This window comes from Filicampus tigris, chromosome 12, assembly GCF_054856515.1.
Source record: "Filicampus tigris isolate MCC_2025a chromosome 12, RoL_Ftig_1.0, whole genome shotgun sequence".
Classification (NCBI taxonomy): domain Eukaryota; kingdom Metazoa; phylum Chordata; class Actinopteri; order Syngnathiformes; family Syngnathidae; genus Filicampus; species Filicampus tigris.
The window spans coordinates 6652342-6666723 of NC_141228.1; the positions used below are offsets into that span (position 1 = coordinate 6652342).

General features: G+C 40.2%; 1 protein-coding gene across 2 annotated transcripts; it reads right to left on the reverse strand.

The window, feature by feature from the left end:
• Window positions 1–912: 912 nt before the first annotated feature.
• LOC147138195 (uncharacterized) lies at window positions 913–14224 on the reverse strand. 2 transcript variants are annotated; one of them, XM_086048088.1, is made up of 5 exons: window positions 14094–14224; window positions 12162–12457; window positions 7212–7772; window positions 3606–3819; window positions 913–1679 (listed from the first exon to the last, which is right to left on the reverse strand). In XM_086048088.1, exons 2-5 carry the CDS (start codon window positions 12433–12435, stop codon window positions 1424–1426), a joined length of 1305 nt encoding a protein of 434 aa, XP_085904214.1. In that variant the 5' UTR covers window positions 12436–12457; window positions 14094–14224; the 3' UTR covers window positions 913–1423. The 2 variants fall into 2 exon arrangements, with proteins under 2 accessions (XP_085904214.1, XP_085904213.1); XM_086048087.1 differs by lacking the exon at window positions 14094–14224 and having other exon boundaries at window positions 12162–13378.
• Between the last annotated feature and the right edge of the window lie 158 nt (window positions 14225–14382).

Here is a 14382-nt window from a genome sequence, read left to right on the forward strand (position 1 = left end):
TCACAGCTGTTTATTTTAACTCAAATTTGGAACCGCTGAAAACCGGTACCCTGCTTGTATGTCAAACCCTACTTTGAAAGCCTGACTGCTTTAAAACCCAAGGTCACACTTTCTGACAGCTGAACCTTTTAAACTCAATTTTTGAATTACTGTTAAAAATCGGGGCCCTGCTTTGGAAGCCAAACCCTCCTTCCGACAGAAGAATTTTTCAACTCAATTTTGTAACAGTCAAAAATAGTGATCGCTTGGAGGGTAAACACTCATTTGAAATCCTGACTGGTTAGGAATCGTAGGTGTCAACATGGCTCAGTTGGTAGCACGCCTGATTTCAGACATGAGGGGTGGGTATCAAATCCTGATCAGAGACTTTCTCAGACTTGAAGTTTTTAACTCAATTTTGTAAGCAATACAGTACCACTGTTAAAAATCGGAACGCTGCTTGGAAGCCAAACTCTTTTGAACCCCTGACTGTTTTAAAACCAGAGGTCGCACATTCTGACAGCTGTTTGTTTTTTTAAACTCAATTTTGTAAACACTGTTAAAACCTGGGACCCAGTTTGTAAGTCAAACCCTCCTCTGAAATTCTATTTTGAAACTGAGTGACTGAGTAAAAACCCAAGTCATACATTCTGACATCTCAAATTTGGAACTTCTCTTAAATATCAGGACCGTTTTTAAGTAAAACACTCATTTGAAACCCAACTTTAAAACTTAACATTCTCCTCCATTGAGCTGGGTGGGAAGAGCACATGTCTCTTTTGATGTATGAAGTTATACCAAAATAATTGTCTGCAATTAAGTCTATTTTTATTAGTCTTCTGTTGGTTTTCTTTTTTGAGGGGGGCTCATTACAGCCGCCACATACACAGAGAGAAACATCAGAAGCAAAGAACGCCAGTAGGAGGCAGATGGAGGGCAACTTGGAGCACAACGTCAGTCCCAATCCTGCATGCAGACACGTTTTTCTGAGAGTAGATCAGCAGACAATATGTTAAAGAAGCCAACATTTTTTTCATAACTGGATTTTATTTTTCCTTCATATTAACAAACTTTTTACATTTAAGAACTTTGAAAAAACGGATAGCTTTTGCTGTGTTTTTCGCTTTTAAGCCATATGAGAGTTGAAGACATGAAATATATTGTAGGTACTGGAATAGCTTGAAAGGACACATGCTGGAGGACTTGAGCATGGTTCAAACCACAAGCAGGCAAACCAACCCACCACAAGCAGGCAAAGAGCTCTATAGTTTCAAATAATAAACAACTTTTTAAAAAGTCCAGTCTAGGAGGAGTTAAATCACAAGTGAAGCCATCAAGGACTCAGAGGTTATCGTGGCAGCTTGCGCAGCTTTGCCGGACTGCAGACCACAGGAATGACTTATTTTTAAAGAGATTTCCTCCTGAAAGACGAGCATCCACGTCCTCACTGAGAGTTCGGGAAGTCCGTGGCCAGAACGTCTGGTGTGTCACTCGGGCTCTGCGACGTCTCCCCCAACCAGGAAGACGTGGTGACTTGATTAAAGAGGACGTCTTGGGAGGGAAAGAGCGGCCCTCTGAGGTACAGGTTGTAAAGGTTGAACATATTGTAAGCCACCATGACAACGAGCGGGAAGACGGTCAGGCCGGAACCGAAGCCTCGCCAGGAGCTGCACATATTCAGGCTGGCCCAGTAAACAAGCCTGTTTGAGGGGCAAAGAACAACAAGGCAAAAGATGAACTGACGTGTTCATGGAGGCAAGATACCACATATAGAAGATTTGATTGTACAGTATATATACTTACCTAACCAACCAAATAAGTATAAGGAAATGTCAATATAATAAATCCACATCCAAACACTGAACTAGTGCTGACAAAACAGCCCTTGCTCAAGTTGTATTATTATAGTACGTACTAGTAGGATTGTAATGTTAAACATGGTCAAGCTACTACACTTTTGTTGTGTACAAGTCTGACTTACAGTAGCTTTTAGAGTTTGGCTTTGTTGACATTGTAATTGTGGTTGTTTTGAGTCGAAAATAGACCAACTGTGGTCCACGGCGCACACATCATAACCAGCATTGGTAAGCAAAAAAATAAATTGTAGATCTTTTATAAAGAACTGTAACTTAATGAATAAAGTAAATGCAATAACTAATTTAGTATTTCCCAACATTTACTGAGCCGAGGTACACATTTTACTTGACGAAGCATCTTAGGAAACAAGGTATTCTGATTAATATTGCTATATTGGTGGAATATGAGCTAAGCAGAAAAATCCACCCCTTTCTAGCCATCTGAGGAGGCGGCCATTTTGTCATTTCTGTCGACTGAAAATGACATCACATCTGCTCAGGGCTCAGGTAACGACCAATCACGGCTCAGCTTCAGAAAACAGGTGAGCTGTGATTGGTCGTTACCTGAGCCCTGAGCAGTTGTGATGTCATTTTCAGTCAACAGAAGTTGAGATGAGATGGCTAAAAATGGGTGAATTTTGCTGCTTAACTCATATTTCATATTAATCATATTGCGTTGTTTCAATTAGTGGGCTTGCATAGAACATATTTTTGAAAAAAAAAATGTTTAGGTTGACTTCCTCTTTAAGGATCTAGCTACTTCTAACATCATATCTCTGAGAAAATTCTAATCAACTCAGCTTTTTCCTCAGTTAAAAAAATATATATATCAAGATGGAGACTCTCAACACATCAGTCTTTTGCTATTTTAAAAGATATTCATTGAACAAGTACAATTTCACGTTTCACTCAGCATTTGTCTTAACTGTAGGTTACACCGTATGGTTAAAAAAAATCCAAACATGTAATTCTATGTTTGATGGTTAAAAAATTAAATATAGAAGTACTGAAAAGGAATACTTAAATGCAGAGTGCTTCACTACTACTATTTGCTATGGGATGAAACACATGTAGCAATTACCTGACTAAGCATGGTGCTCTAGTCTAAATACAGTTTAGACTTTTATATTTTGTTGGAGTGCTTTGAGAAGAGGGGTGGGCGACTCACCGAGCTTTAATATTACAAACACTCCTGTAATAGTTGTTGTATTTATTTAGTCTACAATACCAGGTTGCTAGAGTGGTCGTCCCCCAACCTTGGGGGTTTGGTCCCCGGCCATTGTGGAAGTGTCCTTGAGCAAGATATTGAACCCCTAGTTGCTCTTGATGGTGTGTCATCAGTAGGTGAATGAATATACAGTGTTAAAGCGCTTTGACTACCTAAGGTAAAAAAGTTCTTCACAAGTGAAAGACCATTTACCATTTAGTCATTATTTTCCCTAAAATTCGTTCATTAAAATTGATTTATTGCATTTTTATAATGTATGTATCTCATTTGATAATTGATTGATTTTTTACAAAAACTCTAATAAAAACAATCATAAAAACAAACATACATTTTAGAGTGTTTTTAATCATCTTATTAAATAACTGATTGTTTGATTATTTCTAAATTGATTAAAAATAAAAATGAGAATACACTTTATCCCCAAGAAGTGGTCACAATATTTGACTTTTTAAATGTTGAAATAACAAATATTACATTCTGTGAAGCACCTGGCCCACTGACACTTTAAAAAATTTAGACATCTAGACAAAGCTAAGCCTTACCTTCCTAGAATGAACATGGCAACCAATATTGGCACCGACTTGAGCTCCTGTTGAGGGATAAAGGCCGCCATGACGATAAGGTTGAGGACGTAGAGGAATAATAACTCCAGGGATGCAGTAACAAACAGCTGCTGAATTGCATGTCTTCTGGGAGGTAACTCGTGCAACCTGAACGAGGCGCTACAGAAGCGGCACACTGCACCCAAGAGCATCGCTGGAGTGGAGAGGGCACAGAAGAAACAGGTTAGCAGCATATATATATATAGATATATATTCCTATAGTTAACTGTGGAAAGCTTAGCATAAGATTTCTAGGGGGCCCCAATAAAGAGTTTGATTCAAAACAAATCCTGTGAATAACACTCAATTAAAAAAAAAAAAAAAAAAAAAAAAATTAAATGTTTTTTTTTAAACCTGAAACTGAGGCAGGGTAATATACAGACGGCTCAATAAAACATGTTATTTAGAAGTTTACCAGTTCCTAGGCCGTACCTAGGGGTTGTGAAAAAATATAGTATCACTGATTCGTAGCATATTTCATACACAACGTAACACAATATGCTTAACATCCTTTAATTTAAAGTACAAAATTAAATTAAGAGTTAAATAGATTTAAAAGTAAAGACATTAAAAAAACAAAAAAAAAAAGCTTACGGAAAATACTAAAAGTGTGTACAGTGAAAGAACAAGATTTTCCAAAAACCCTAAACAAAAAAATTTAATTACTTTGATAGACATTAGTCATAGGTATGGGAAAAGGGTTTTTAACCTGAATCATTCTGATAATAAAGGATGTAGGCAAATTGGGGGACCATAGTAGGACTTTTAAAGAGAAAGTCAACCCAAACATATTTTTTTCAAGAATATGTTCTATGCAAGCCCTCTAGTTGAAACAGGGCACTCTGATAAATATTTCATTTGTGGAATAAGTGTTAATCCACTCGTTTTTAGCCATCTCTGGGGGTGGCCATTTTGTCTTCTGTCGACTGAAAATGACATCACAACTGCTCACAATGACCAATCACGGCTCAGATTCAGAAAACAGGTCAGCCGTGATTGGTCGTTGTGAGCAGTTGTGATATCATTTTCAGTCGACAGAAGACAAAATGGTCGCCACCAGAGATGGCTAAAAACGAGTGCATCTTGCGGCTTAATATATATTCCACAAACGCTAAATTAATCAGAATGCCGTATTTGAATTAGTGGGCCTGCTGGGAACATATTCTTGAAAAAAATATGTTTGGGTTGACTTCCGCTTTAAGGCTCATTTTGGGGTGGGCATGTAATAAGATTTTTCACGGTATGGAATTAGTCTTACATTTCTTGATAAATTACGGCGTTTCCAATTAGCGTCCAAATGGAGGTTACATAGGAAAGCCGCTGACATGAATAAATATTTGATGAGTTGAGCCTTTAAAAAATTACTTTGTCGTGTAATTAGAAAAACTTGGGAGTCCACTTGCCTCACAGAACATATTGCAGTTCCCTTATCAATGTTCTGGCAACACATTGTTTGAGAGAGTGAAAATCCGTTTCGAAAACAAATGCAAATATGAAGTGAGTTAGTCTTTGTTTTTTGTGTGTCTTCATTTGAATGCACACAGCCGCATGCAAATACTCCAGCTTGACATTGTCAGGTAAAGATGAATTTTGGTTGCAAGATGGCCATGGACCACATGAAATGTGATTGGTGAAAGACACAGTCCTATTGCTAATTTAGTTTAAGTTACAACGTCCAGCACTACTGATTGTGAAGGCCCTGGGAAGACAAGTCAAAATATAAGGGCTGAAATCTGATTGGACAAAAAAAAAAACAACAACATTCAAATACGTGTACAAATGGAAGTAGTGCAGCCAGGAGAAGCATTAGGAAATTAAGAGAACAGACCAAAGGAAATAAATTGAAAAGATTTCAAAGAACAAACTAAATTAAAATGCAGGTTGCAAATCTAGGCTACTGCCTTCTCTTCTGTAACAATAAGACCAGGAAGACAAAAGAGCCTCTTTTTGTAGTTTCTATTTTTAAGCGACACTTTTGAGCGTTTAATTGATACCCTACCAGTATGCTGAACTGCATTTCTCACTAGTACGACAGCTCAGCACACTAGTAGAACAGCTAGAGTCCAATAATAGGATGACTGCATCGTATCAGCGACACTTTTTCCACTATTGCATGACATTAATGCACAATAGTAGAACAACTACTTTACACATTACTAGTGAGGCATAACTGTGCACTAGTCAACATGTGCATGCCATTATATTAAAGCACGAAATGTTAACGCACCATCCATCAATTTTTAAAACAGCCTATCCCAGCTGACTTTGTCTAACTTGGACTGGTCGCCAGCCAGTCACAGTGCAAGATGCAAGTACTGGTCCAAATGGCAATTTGCAATGAAGTTGGGAAGTTGCGAAAAACGTAAATAAAAACAGAGTACAATGATTTGCAAATCCTTTTCAAACTATTTTCAATTAAATCCACCGCAAAGACAAGAAATTTAATGTTGAAACCCAATGCTATTGTTTTTTTTGTTTTTGTTTTTTTAAATATTCTCTCATTATGAATTTAATGCCAGCAACACATCCCAAAAAAGAACCAACATTGAATGCCCGTGTCCTTTGATCCCACAGGCGGCACAGCATTAAAAACAGAATCATAGAGTACAGGATATTGCCGTTTGGGCTCAGGAACACTTCAGAAAACCGTTGTCAGTTAAAACAGATTGTTGCAGCATCTACATATGCAAGTTAAAACTGTACCATGCAAAATAAAAGCCATATACTGTAGCAACAACACCCTGAAACGCAGCCGTCTTATCTCGACTCACGATCTGAGATGGACTCATGCAGGTGGAAAACGTGTACTGTGGTCTGACGAGGCCACATTTCAAATAGTTTTTGGAAATCATGGACGTTGTGTCCTCCGGGCCAAAGAGGAAAAAGACCATCATGACTGTTATCAGCGCAATGTTCAAATTAGAATTGAGTGAATATTTTAAAAATCAATCAATCAATAAATAAATACATACAGTTGATAAGTTGGAACGTTAAATATATTGTCTTTGTAGTATAGTCAGTTGACTATTGATTGAAATGATTTGCAAATCACTGTATTCTGTAATTATTTATTCGTGGAATTTTATGTCACTGGTAGGACTAGTATCACACAGTTGTCAACAAGTGCACAATTTGGCCTAATTAGGAACAGTTGTTCTACGAGTGTGCCAAAGTCATTGCACGAGTGTGCACAAATGTCATGCAATGAAAGGAAAAAAAAATGTAAAAAAAAATAAAATAAACTCAAGTACGACACAGTCGCTTGACTAGTGTGCCCCGGTATGCTGAAATGCCATACTAGTGAGCACAAAGAGTGTACTAGTTAGGATGTCGAATAAATGTTCAAATGGCCTGCCACAAACAAGGAAGTAAACAACACGCCTCCCCGTGCAGAAGCGCGAGCAGACGTCTGCTAGTCTGAGGTTGGAAGTGCACCAAATGAAAGGGGACAGGAGACGTTCAAACATTCCAAGACGAGGCGGCCAGACAAACTGAATCCTTTCTAATCTTTATGCTCCATGCGTGTCTGTTGTGAACGATGCCTACCGAGTACGATGGGGAGCGCGGCCACCACACAGCAGCAGAGGGTGAAGACAACCCGGCTGACCACGTCGGGGCAATCAGGGGGCTGTATGTGGACGTAGGTATGGAGTGCGTAGAGAATCGCCGACGTACACAGGAAAGAGGCCAGCACTGAGAGGAAGGCGGGGACTCTGCCGCTCTGACAGCATTTGCACATGCAGCAGCACCGACCACCGGCGGACGCCTCGGGTGCATCCTCGCGAGTGTCCAGCACACCCTCTGGGCTCCACACAGTCAGCTCCACGCCGTCCGAAGGTGGACCATTCAGGGGTCGAACCTCATCCGCTGTACAGTCCAGACGAGTGGATTCTGGACTCCATTTTAGTGTGTTTGTGCCATTGGGGATGTCTCCCTGAGACATCAGGGCTGGAGCGCTGATGCAGTTTTCCGCCGCGCCGGCCAAATCGTGCTCTGTGGTGATCGGAGTGGAAAGAGTTTGATCCAGCGCTCCCTCCTCTGTGTGGCCGTCTCTCCTTTGCTCCTCGCGGAGGCCATTGTTGGGCCGCTGGTGGCAGGAGGCCGAGTCTGTTCAAACCACAAGCACATATTAACCGATTAAAGCCCGAAGCCCCTCGTGAGACATCTCTCTAAAACCGACGGTCGTCTTTGGAGTCACCCTTGAGAACCTGACATTTTCGCCACCTACAGAATAATTAATATCACAGCCCCTGTAGCAGAAAAAAAAACATAATTTCAAAAGAATTTGAGAGCTTAGAACGTGTGGCTTTCAGAGTTTATTAATCTTTACTGTTTCAGTCGAAGATGCAAGTGTAGCACTTTTTAATTAAAAAAAAATCGAGTGGTAATTCGCATGCTGTTTACGTTTAAATCGTCATTGTCTACGAACATATATCTTAACCATACATCACGTTTGGATGGTTTCACGGCTTTAAAGTCCGCAAGCGGGTTGTCTATATCAGTGTTTTTCAAACTCTGTGCCGAGACATTGTCTCTCTAAGATATTGTCAGGTGTGCCGTGGGAAATGATCTCATTTGTGTGCCTGTGCGGTCTAGCGCCTGGCAGCGTAATCATGTCCTCACTACATTGTAGTACTCTTCCATACCAGCAGGTAGCAGCAGCAGCAGCAGGTAGCTAACTGTCTTCAATAAGAGACAAGCGAATTAGTGACGCATGTTTATCCAAACAGGCACATGTTTCACACTGAGTAAGTATCAATATGAAACATTATAAAATCCTTTTTTCTTTGTGTTTATTTAATTCCTATTCAAGACTTTATAATATAACGTCATTCTTCAATGTTAAAAAATGCTTATATAAACAATATAACACTTATATTGTTAAAATAAGCTTTTTTTTTTTCACAATTTCAGCTGGTGGTGTGCCGCGGGATTTTTTCAACGAAATTAATGTGCCTTGACTCAAAAAAGTTTGAAAAACACTTGTCTATATCACTGCCGTGACTTATATCAGAGCTCCCGCGATCAACTGTGCCGCCATTACTCCTCGAAAAAATTCTGGATATCCTCTGACAACTCAAGACACTGTCACATGTATATTCTGATGCATTTCATTCGCTCCCGTCCTTAATGGGTTAAGGCAGCATCCAAAACCACATAGTCAAATCAGACCACTGGAGGCTCTCACTCATCACACACACATCTACTGAGTTTTCCACATATTAGAAAAGTTGAGGTTTCCACAGTGAGGCTGAGGACCTGATCATTTTAAAGCCTGGACCCCAAATTATCTGCGCTGTCACATCCTATCAATTCCCAGAACATCAACAAAGCAGTGCTGCGTAATGGAATATACAGTAATTATTAGCTTGCTAAGTTTGTTTTGATTTAATATGTTTGTGATTGTTTCCCATTACTGAATTTGGCATTCAATCAGTATTCCACAATGTTTTTTTCAGCAGCTACCTAAAATAACTGTAGACAATTCGGACTGTGATTTTTCTGACTCTAGACTTCAAAATACGTTAAGTTTGCGTTATTTAGATTCTGGTTGGTTGGTTTGTTGTCAGGATGATGTAATATACACAACCGATTTTATGGAGAGGTGTTCCATTCATTACATTTTAGTGAGTATCTGGATAAAATTGCAGTAGAGGAAATTGTTTTCTCTTTTGCAAATTTAGGCAAAGCAGGGAGGAAGTTTGTGTTTGATGACGAGTCCACATACACACAACCTAGTTTATTAAGTGCTGCATCCACATGTAAACATGTTTTTAGTATCTCTGTGGTAACTTGTTTTTTTTCCTGCTGTGTGCTTTGCTCCCGTGAGAACTAGCCAGTCTATGATTAATATTGTAGCTGATATCAATCACGTTGATTAGACCAATGTTTCAAAACCAGGGGTACGCGTACCCCTAGGGGTACAAGAGCACATTGCAGGGGGTACTCGGAAACATTTAATAATTTATTCCCAGGCCCTACCCTAGCCCTAACCCTAACAACCTGTGGCACAGCTCAAGTGTCTCATTAAAGCTCGGATGACTGATGAAAAGAAAAACTGCTATCGTGGGTCTGAATATTATTCTTGTTCAGTTCAAGTTTAAATGCCTGTTTTAAGGGGACTTATTCAAAGGAGATCCATGTTTTTTGTCAATGTTATATATAACAGAGGAAGGTTTATTTTTATTCAGATTTTGTATTAATTATCTTCGAGGCATCATATTATTTAATTTTATGTTCAATTTGAGTTAAACAAAAACCATGCTTAAGAATTAAATGTTCAACTTAAAGTGTAAATCAACCCAAACATGTTTTTATTCAAGAATATGTTCCCAGCAGGCACACTAGTTGAAACACAACATTTTGATTAATATTGTGTTTGTGGAATATGAGTTAAGCAGCAAAATCCACCTGTTTTTAGCCCCCTCCCATTTTGTGACTGTTAACTGAAAATGCCATGACAGTTGCAGGGCACGGCCAATCACAGCTCGCCTGTTTTCTAAAGCTGAGCCGTGATTGGTCGTTACCTGAGCGCTGGGTAGTTGTGATGTCATTTTCAGTCGACAGAAGTGACAAAATGGCCGGGGATGGCTAAAAACGAATGGTTTAACTCTTATTCCACAAACGCAATATTTATCAGAATGCCTTGTTTCAACTAGTAGGCTTGCATAGAACATATTCTTCAAAAAAATATGTTAGGGTTGACTTCCCTCTAAGGAAACAAAATAAAACTATTTTCACCTAATAATCAGTTGTGTTACGTTCTACTTTTGGAGAATAATCAACACGCATAAGTGAGGGACGTACTCCTGGGATGACAAAATATTTTGGGGTGCACAAGACCAAAATTTTGGGAACCACTGAATAAATGGAAATTGCTGTCATGATATCAATGGTAATCTTCAAAGGCTGAGTCGAGGTAATTGGACTGCTCTTGTTTGTTGACATTGTAGCAGGAAGAATTTTATTAAAGGCATACTTTGCTAATTTTGCAATTTTCAGCAGTAAAATGTTAATATTTTGTCTATATTGAATTTGATAACATCATTATTTATCATGGTGCGGCACGGTCCCAGTCAACTGTTAGCAGCCTCACAGGCTCAAGGAAGCTCAGCCCAAGGAAGAAAATAAATGCTAATTTGTTGCACCACAATTACACTAGTAAATTCTGGTACTTTTGCTGTTTTTATTGTGACTTGATTTTATAGTGTATGACTTTAGGAATACATTTAATACAAAGTAGTTAGAGGTGGGCGACTGGTTAGCACATCCGGCTCACAGTGCAGAGGTCGTAGGTTCGAATCCGGCCCCGGCCTTCCTGTGTGGAGTTTGTATGTTCCCCCCGTGCCTGCGTGGGTTTTCTCCGGGTACTCCGGTTACCTCCCACATTCCAAAAACACACAATTAAACCACTGCCTTTACAAAAGTTATTGATTGTTATGGAGAATATTAACGATATTTTATGCTACCGTCTATATTTTACGGGTCCTTTAAGCAAATAGATTAAGCTTGGAATTGCACCACTACGGGATCATAAGTTGTACAATCTCTCGTGTAATTTTTACAATAACCTTCACTTTGGGGACCATGTTGTTCCAACTTGCGTGTGTGTGTGCGTGCAGTGCGAAGTTATAGTGTCATACCAACTGTACTGGGAGCTAAACTAGTTAGTGTTGTACAACATTCATTAGACAGTAGAGTGAGGACGGGACCCTGATTTTAAGTAAAGGGGTGTCACTGAAGTAAATTGGAAGTCTGAGTATAAAGATGGATGCTCCACCCATGTCTTCGTCCTATAATAATGTGGTCATGACTAATATGTGGTACATGTGGTTTAGAATGTCAGCATGGTGACAAAAGCAGATACATAGAGTACATGGAACCTTTTTGACTTAAACTTTCAAAGTCCATTGACCTTAGTTTTTAATATGTGCAAGTACTTCCATCCATTGATTTTTAACAGCTAGTTTATGGGCCCTCATTATGGGCACAGGTGAGCTGGAGCCGATCCCAGTTGACATTGGCTGAGAGGTAGGGTACACCGTGGACTGGTTGCCACCATTTTCAACCATTCACAAACGTATTCACATCCAACAACAAAATGTAGAGTCTTTAGGGACCCCATATGTTGTTTTTGGAATGTGGTAGGAAGACGCAGTACCCGGAGAAAAGCCATGCAAAAAGTGGAAGAACATTAAAAATGCACAAAGCAGGTCTTGGAGCCAAGATTCAAACCCAAAACCTCAGAACTTTAAGGGGGACATGCTAACCTCTAGTGCACAATTTTGTAAGTGCAAATACCTGTTTTCCAAATTCAAGCTGCCTGCTGTTGGTTTTAAATCCAGTTCTTAAAGTCTGACCTAAATAAACATAATTTTTCTCCCTCATATGTTTTGATTTTGTTTTAAACCCACTTGGATCAAGATTGGACACACATTTACCTGAGTTGACTTTTTACTCTCTTGCCTCAAAACAAAAGTAGCAGTGGGAACTCACTCTTAGGCTCCTCAGCCAATGTCGGAGGCTCCAAGGAGCGCTGGGAGCCGGAAGCCGAGTGGGAGGATGAGTGCAGCTCCTCCACCGAGGACTCTGGGCTGTCTGACACGGGCGCCATGCAGATCTGAGTGTCCAGGTCAAGGAAGGGTGAGAAGGACAGCCTGGCGGGGTCGATGTCCTGTAGCTGGTTGATGATGTCGCTGATGGATTCCTTCATGCTGTCGAGTTCCTCCGCGTTCTGCCCGTCGTCGGCCTTAAGCCCTGACGTGTTCATAGTCACACAGCCCGGCACCTGACTAAAACAAAACAAACAGGCAATGGAAACAAGAGAAAAAGATTCAAAGATTTTACATCCACTCATTGATTTTCTATGTGCCTTGTGGGGCAGCAAGTGAGCTGGAGCCTATCCCAGGTTGATACAAACAATACATCTGGAGATGTAAACATAACCCCAGAGAATATCCCTAATATGGAAAACTATTAAAAGATTCCAGAAAGGAAAGGAGTCCTTTGCTCACATACAAGTCATGTAATTGGGTCATTGTGATGGAAGGAGGCCTTTGTGGAAATGAAAGTCACATCCATCCACTCATCCATCCATCCATAGCCAAATGGTCCAAAATCATGCAGTACTAGCATATTGCCTCAGCATCGATTCATGGTGCATATCACAAAAAAAAAAAAAAACTATAGTCGTAACAATGATGTAAAATCATCATGTGTAAACCAGCCCACCCCTCTCAGGTGGACGCCCGGCCGATCGGCCGCACCCTGCTTGAAATACATGTGATAATTGCTGAAACAGTCATAGATGACGTCATTAGCCTCACAGGGTCGCAACCAAGCGGGTCGACAGGGAAAACAAGTGGGTCGGCAGGATCTCGAGGATAGCAGCAACTTAGAAAACTGAATGAATGTGACTTTTCTCGGGTTACATTTAGGTTATTCTGGTGCACTCACCTGTTACTAATTTTGATTCACAAAGCCACATGAAATGGTGGACTTTATTGCCTGTTTTAACCCACTCCAATTTTTTTGGGAGTGTCTGCTTTTGCGATGAAATAACAAAGACCTTTTCGTTCGCCTCTTAATCGCTTAAAAGCATAACTGGCTGCAACACAAAAATACATTTTTATTTTAAACAAGAAGTAAAAAACAAATTTTACTCATTTCGCAAAAACAGAAGATTATTGCAATTGCAATTGAACTCTTCAAATAATATAAATTTACATGGAACAACATATGACCTAAATGTTGGTGACTGATCAGTGATACGGATTTAGCCCATATGGTGAGTTGTAGTAGTAAATGAGCCCACGCCCGCCGCGCGAGTTAAAAATGACTTTAAACGCAACAACAACAACCACCACGCGTCTCCTTTCGTTGGTTCAAGCCCACGTTGACTTTCATTGACATGTGCGGCTCACGTTTGGTACGTAAAGACGTTTTGGCGCACAGTCGCGACGCAAATATTTGCTGCACTGCAATTAGGATCTGCCCCCCGCTGCCCCCTAAAAAACAAAACAAAAAAAGACGTTATACCATATAGAGATTACTGAAAACCACATAAATGTTGTTGGTGGTAATCAGTGGTCGCCTGCATGTGGAAAATGCGCGTAGGTTCGAATAGTGCGCCTTTCCTCCCGTTTTAGGGGGGGGAAAAAAGACGTCGCTATGTTGTGCAATTCCAAAATGTGTGTCTTAAATATGGGGTGAATATGACTTGGCCGTCAAGTGAATCAAAATGTGGCCCATCGTGCGCTAAGCTATAGTCACAATTAACCGCAATGAAAAGTCATTATGACTTCTGTCCTTTTTATTTTGCGCCCCTGCAGCAACAATTGGAGGGAAATCAAACAACGTGACCCCGTTTGGGTCAAACACTAGCTCTATTAAACAATTACACACAAAACTTGGATGAAAAGACCTTACTTTTTCCAGTAGGTTGCAGGCTGTTTGTTGAGTTTATGCCTCTGGTGGTTAGAAGAAGAAACCCTTTCTTCCCTCCCCCTCTGCCTTTTCTTTTTGTCTTCCAGGATCCTGAACTTGTGAATCAAATTTCAGGACGGACAAAATACTAGGCTTTCCCTCCGCCCACAGCACCCCCGCCCCCTCCGCGGGTACCATGTCAAACACCATATGGAGCAAATAAAGCAGAGGAGATGCAGCAGGAGGCTATAAGCACTTTAGACCTGCAGTGTTGTAATGACTTTCTTCTCAG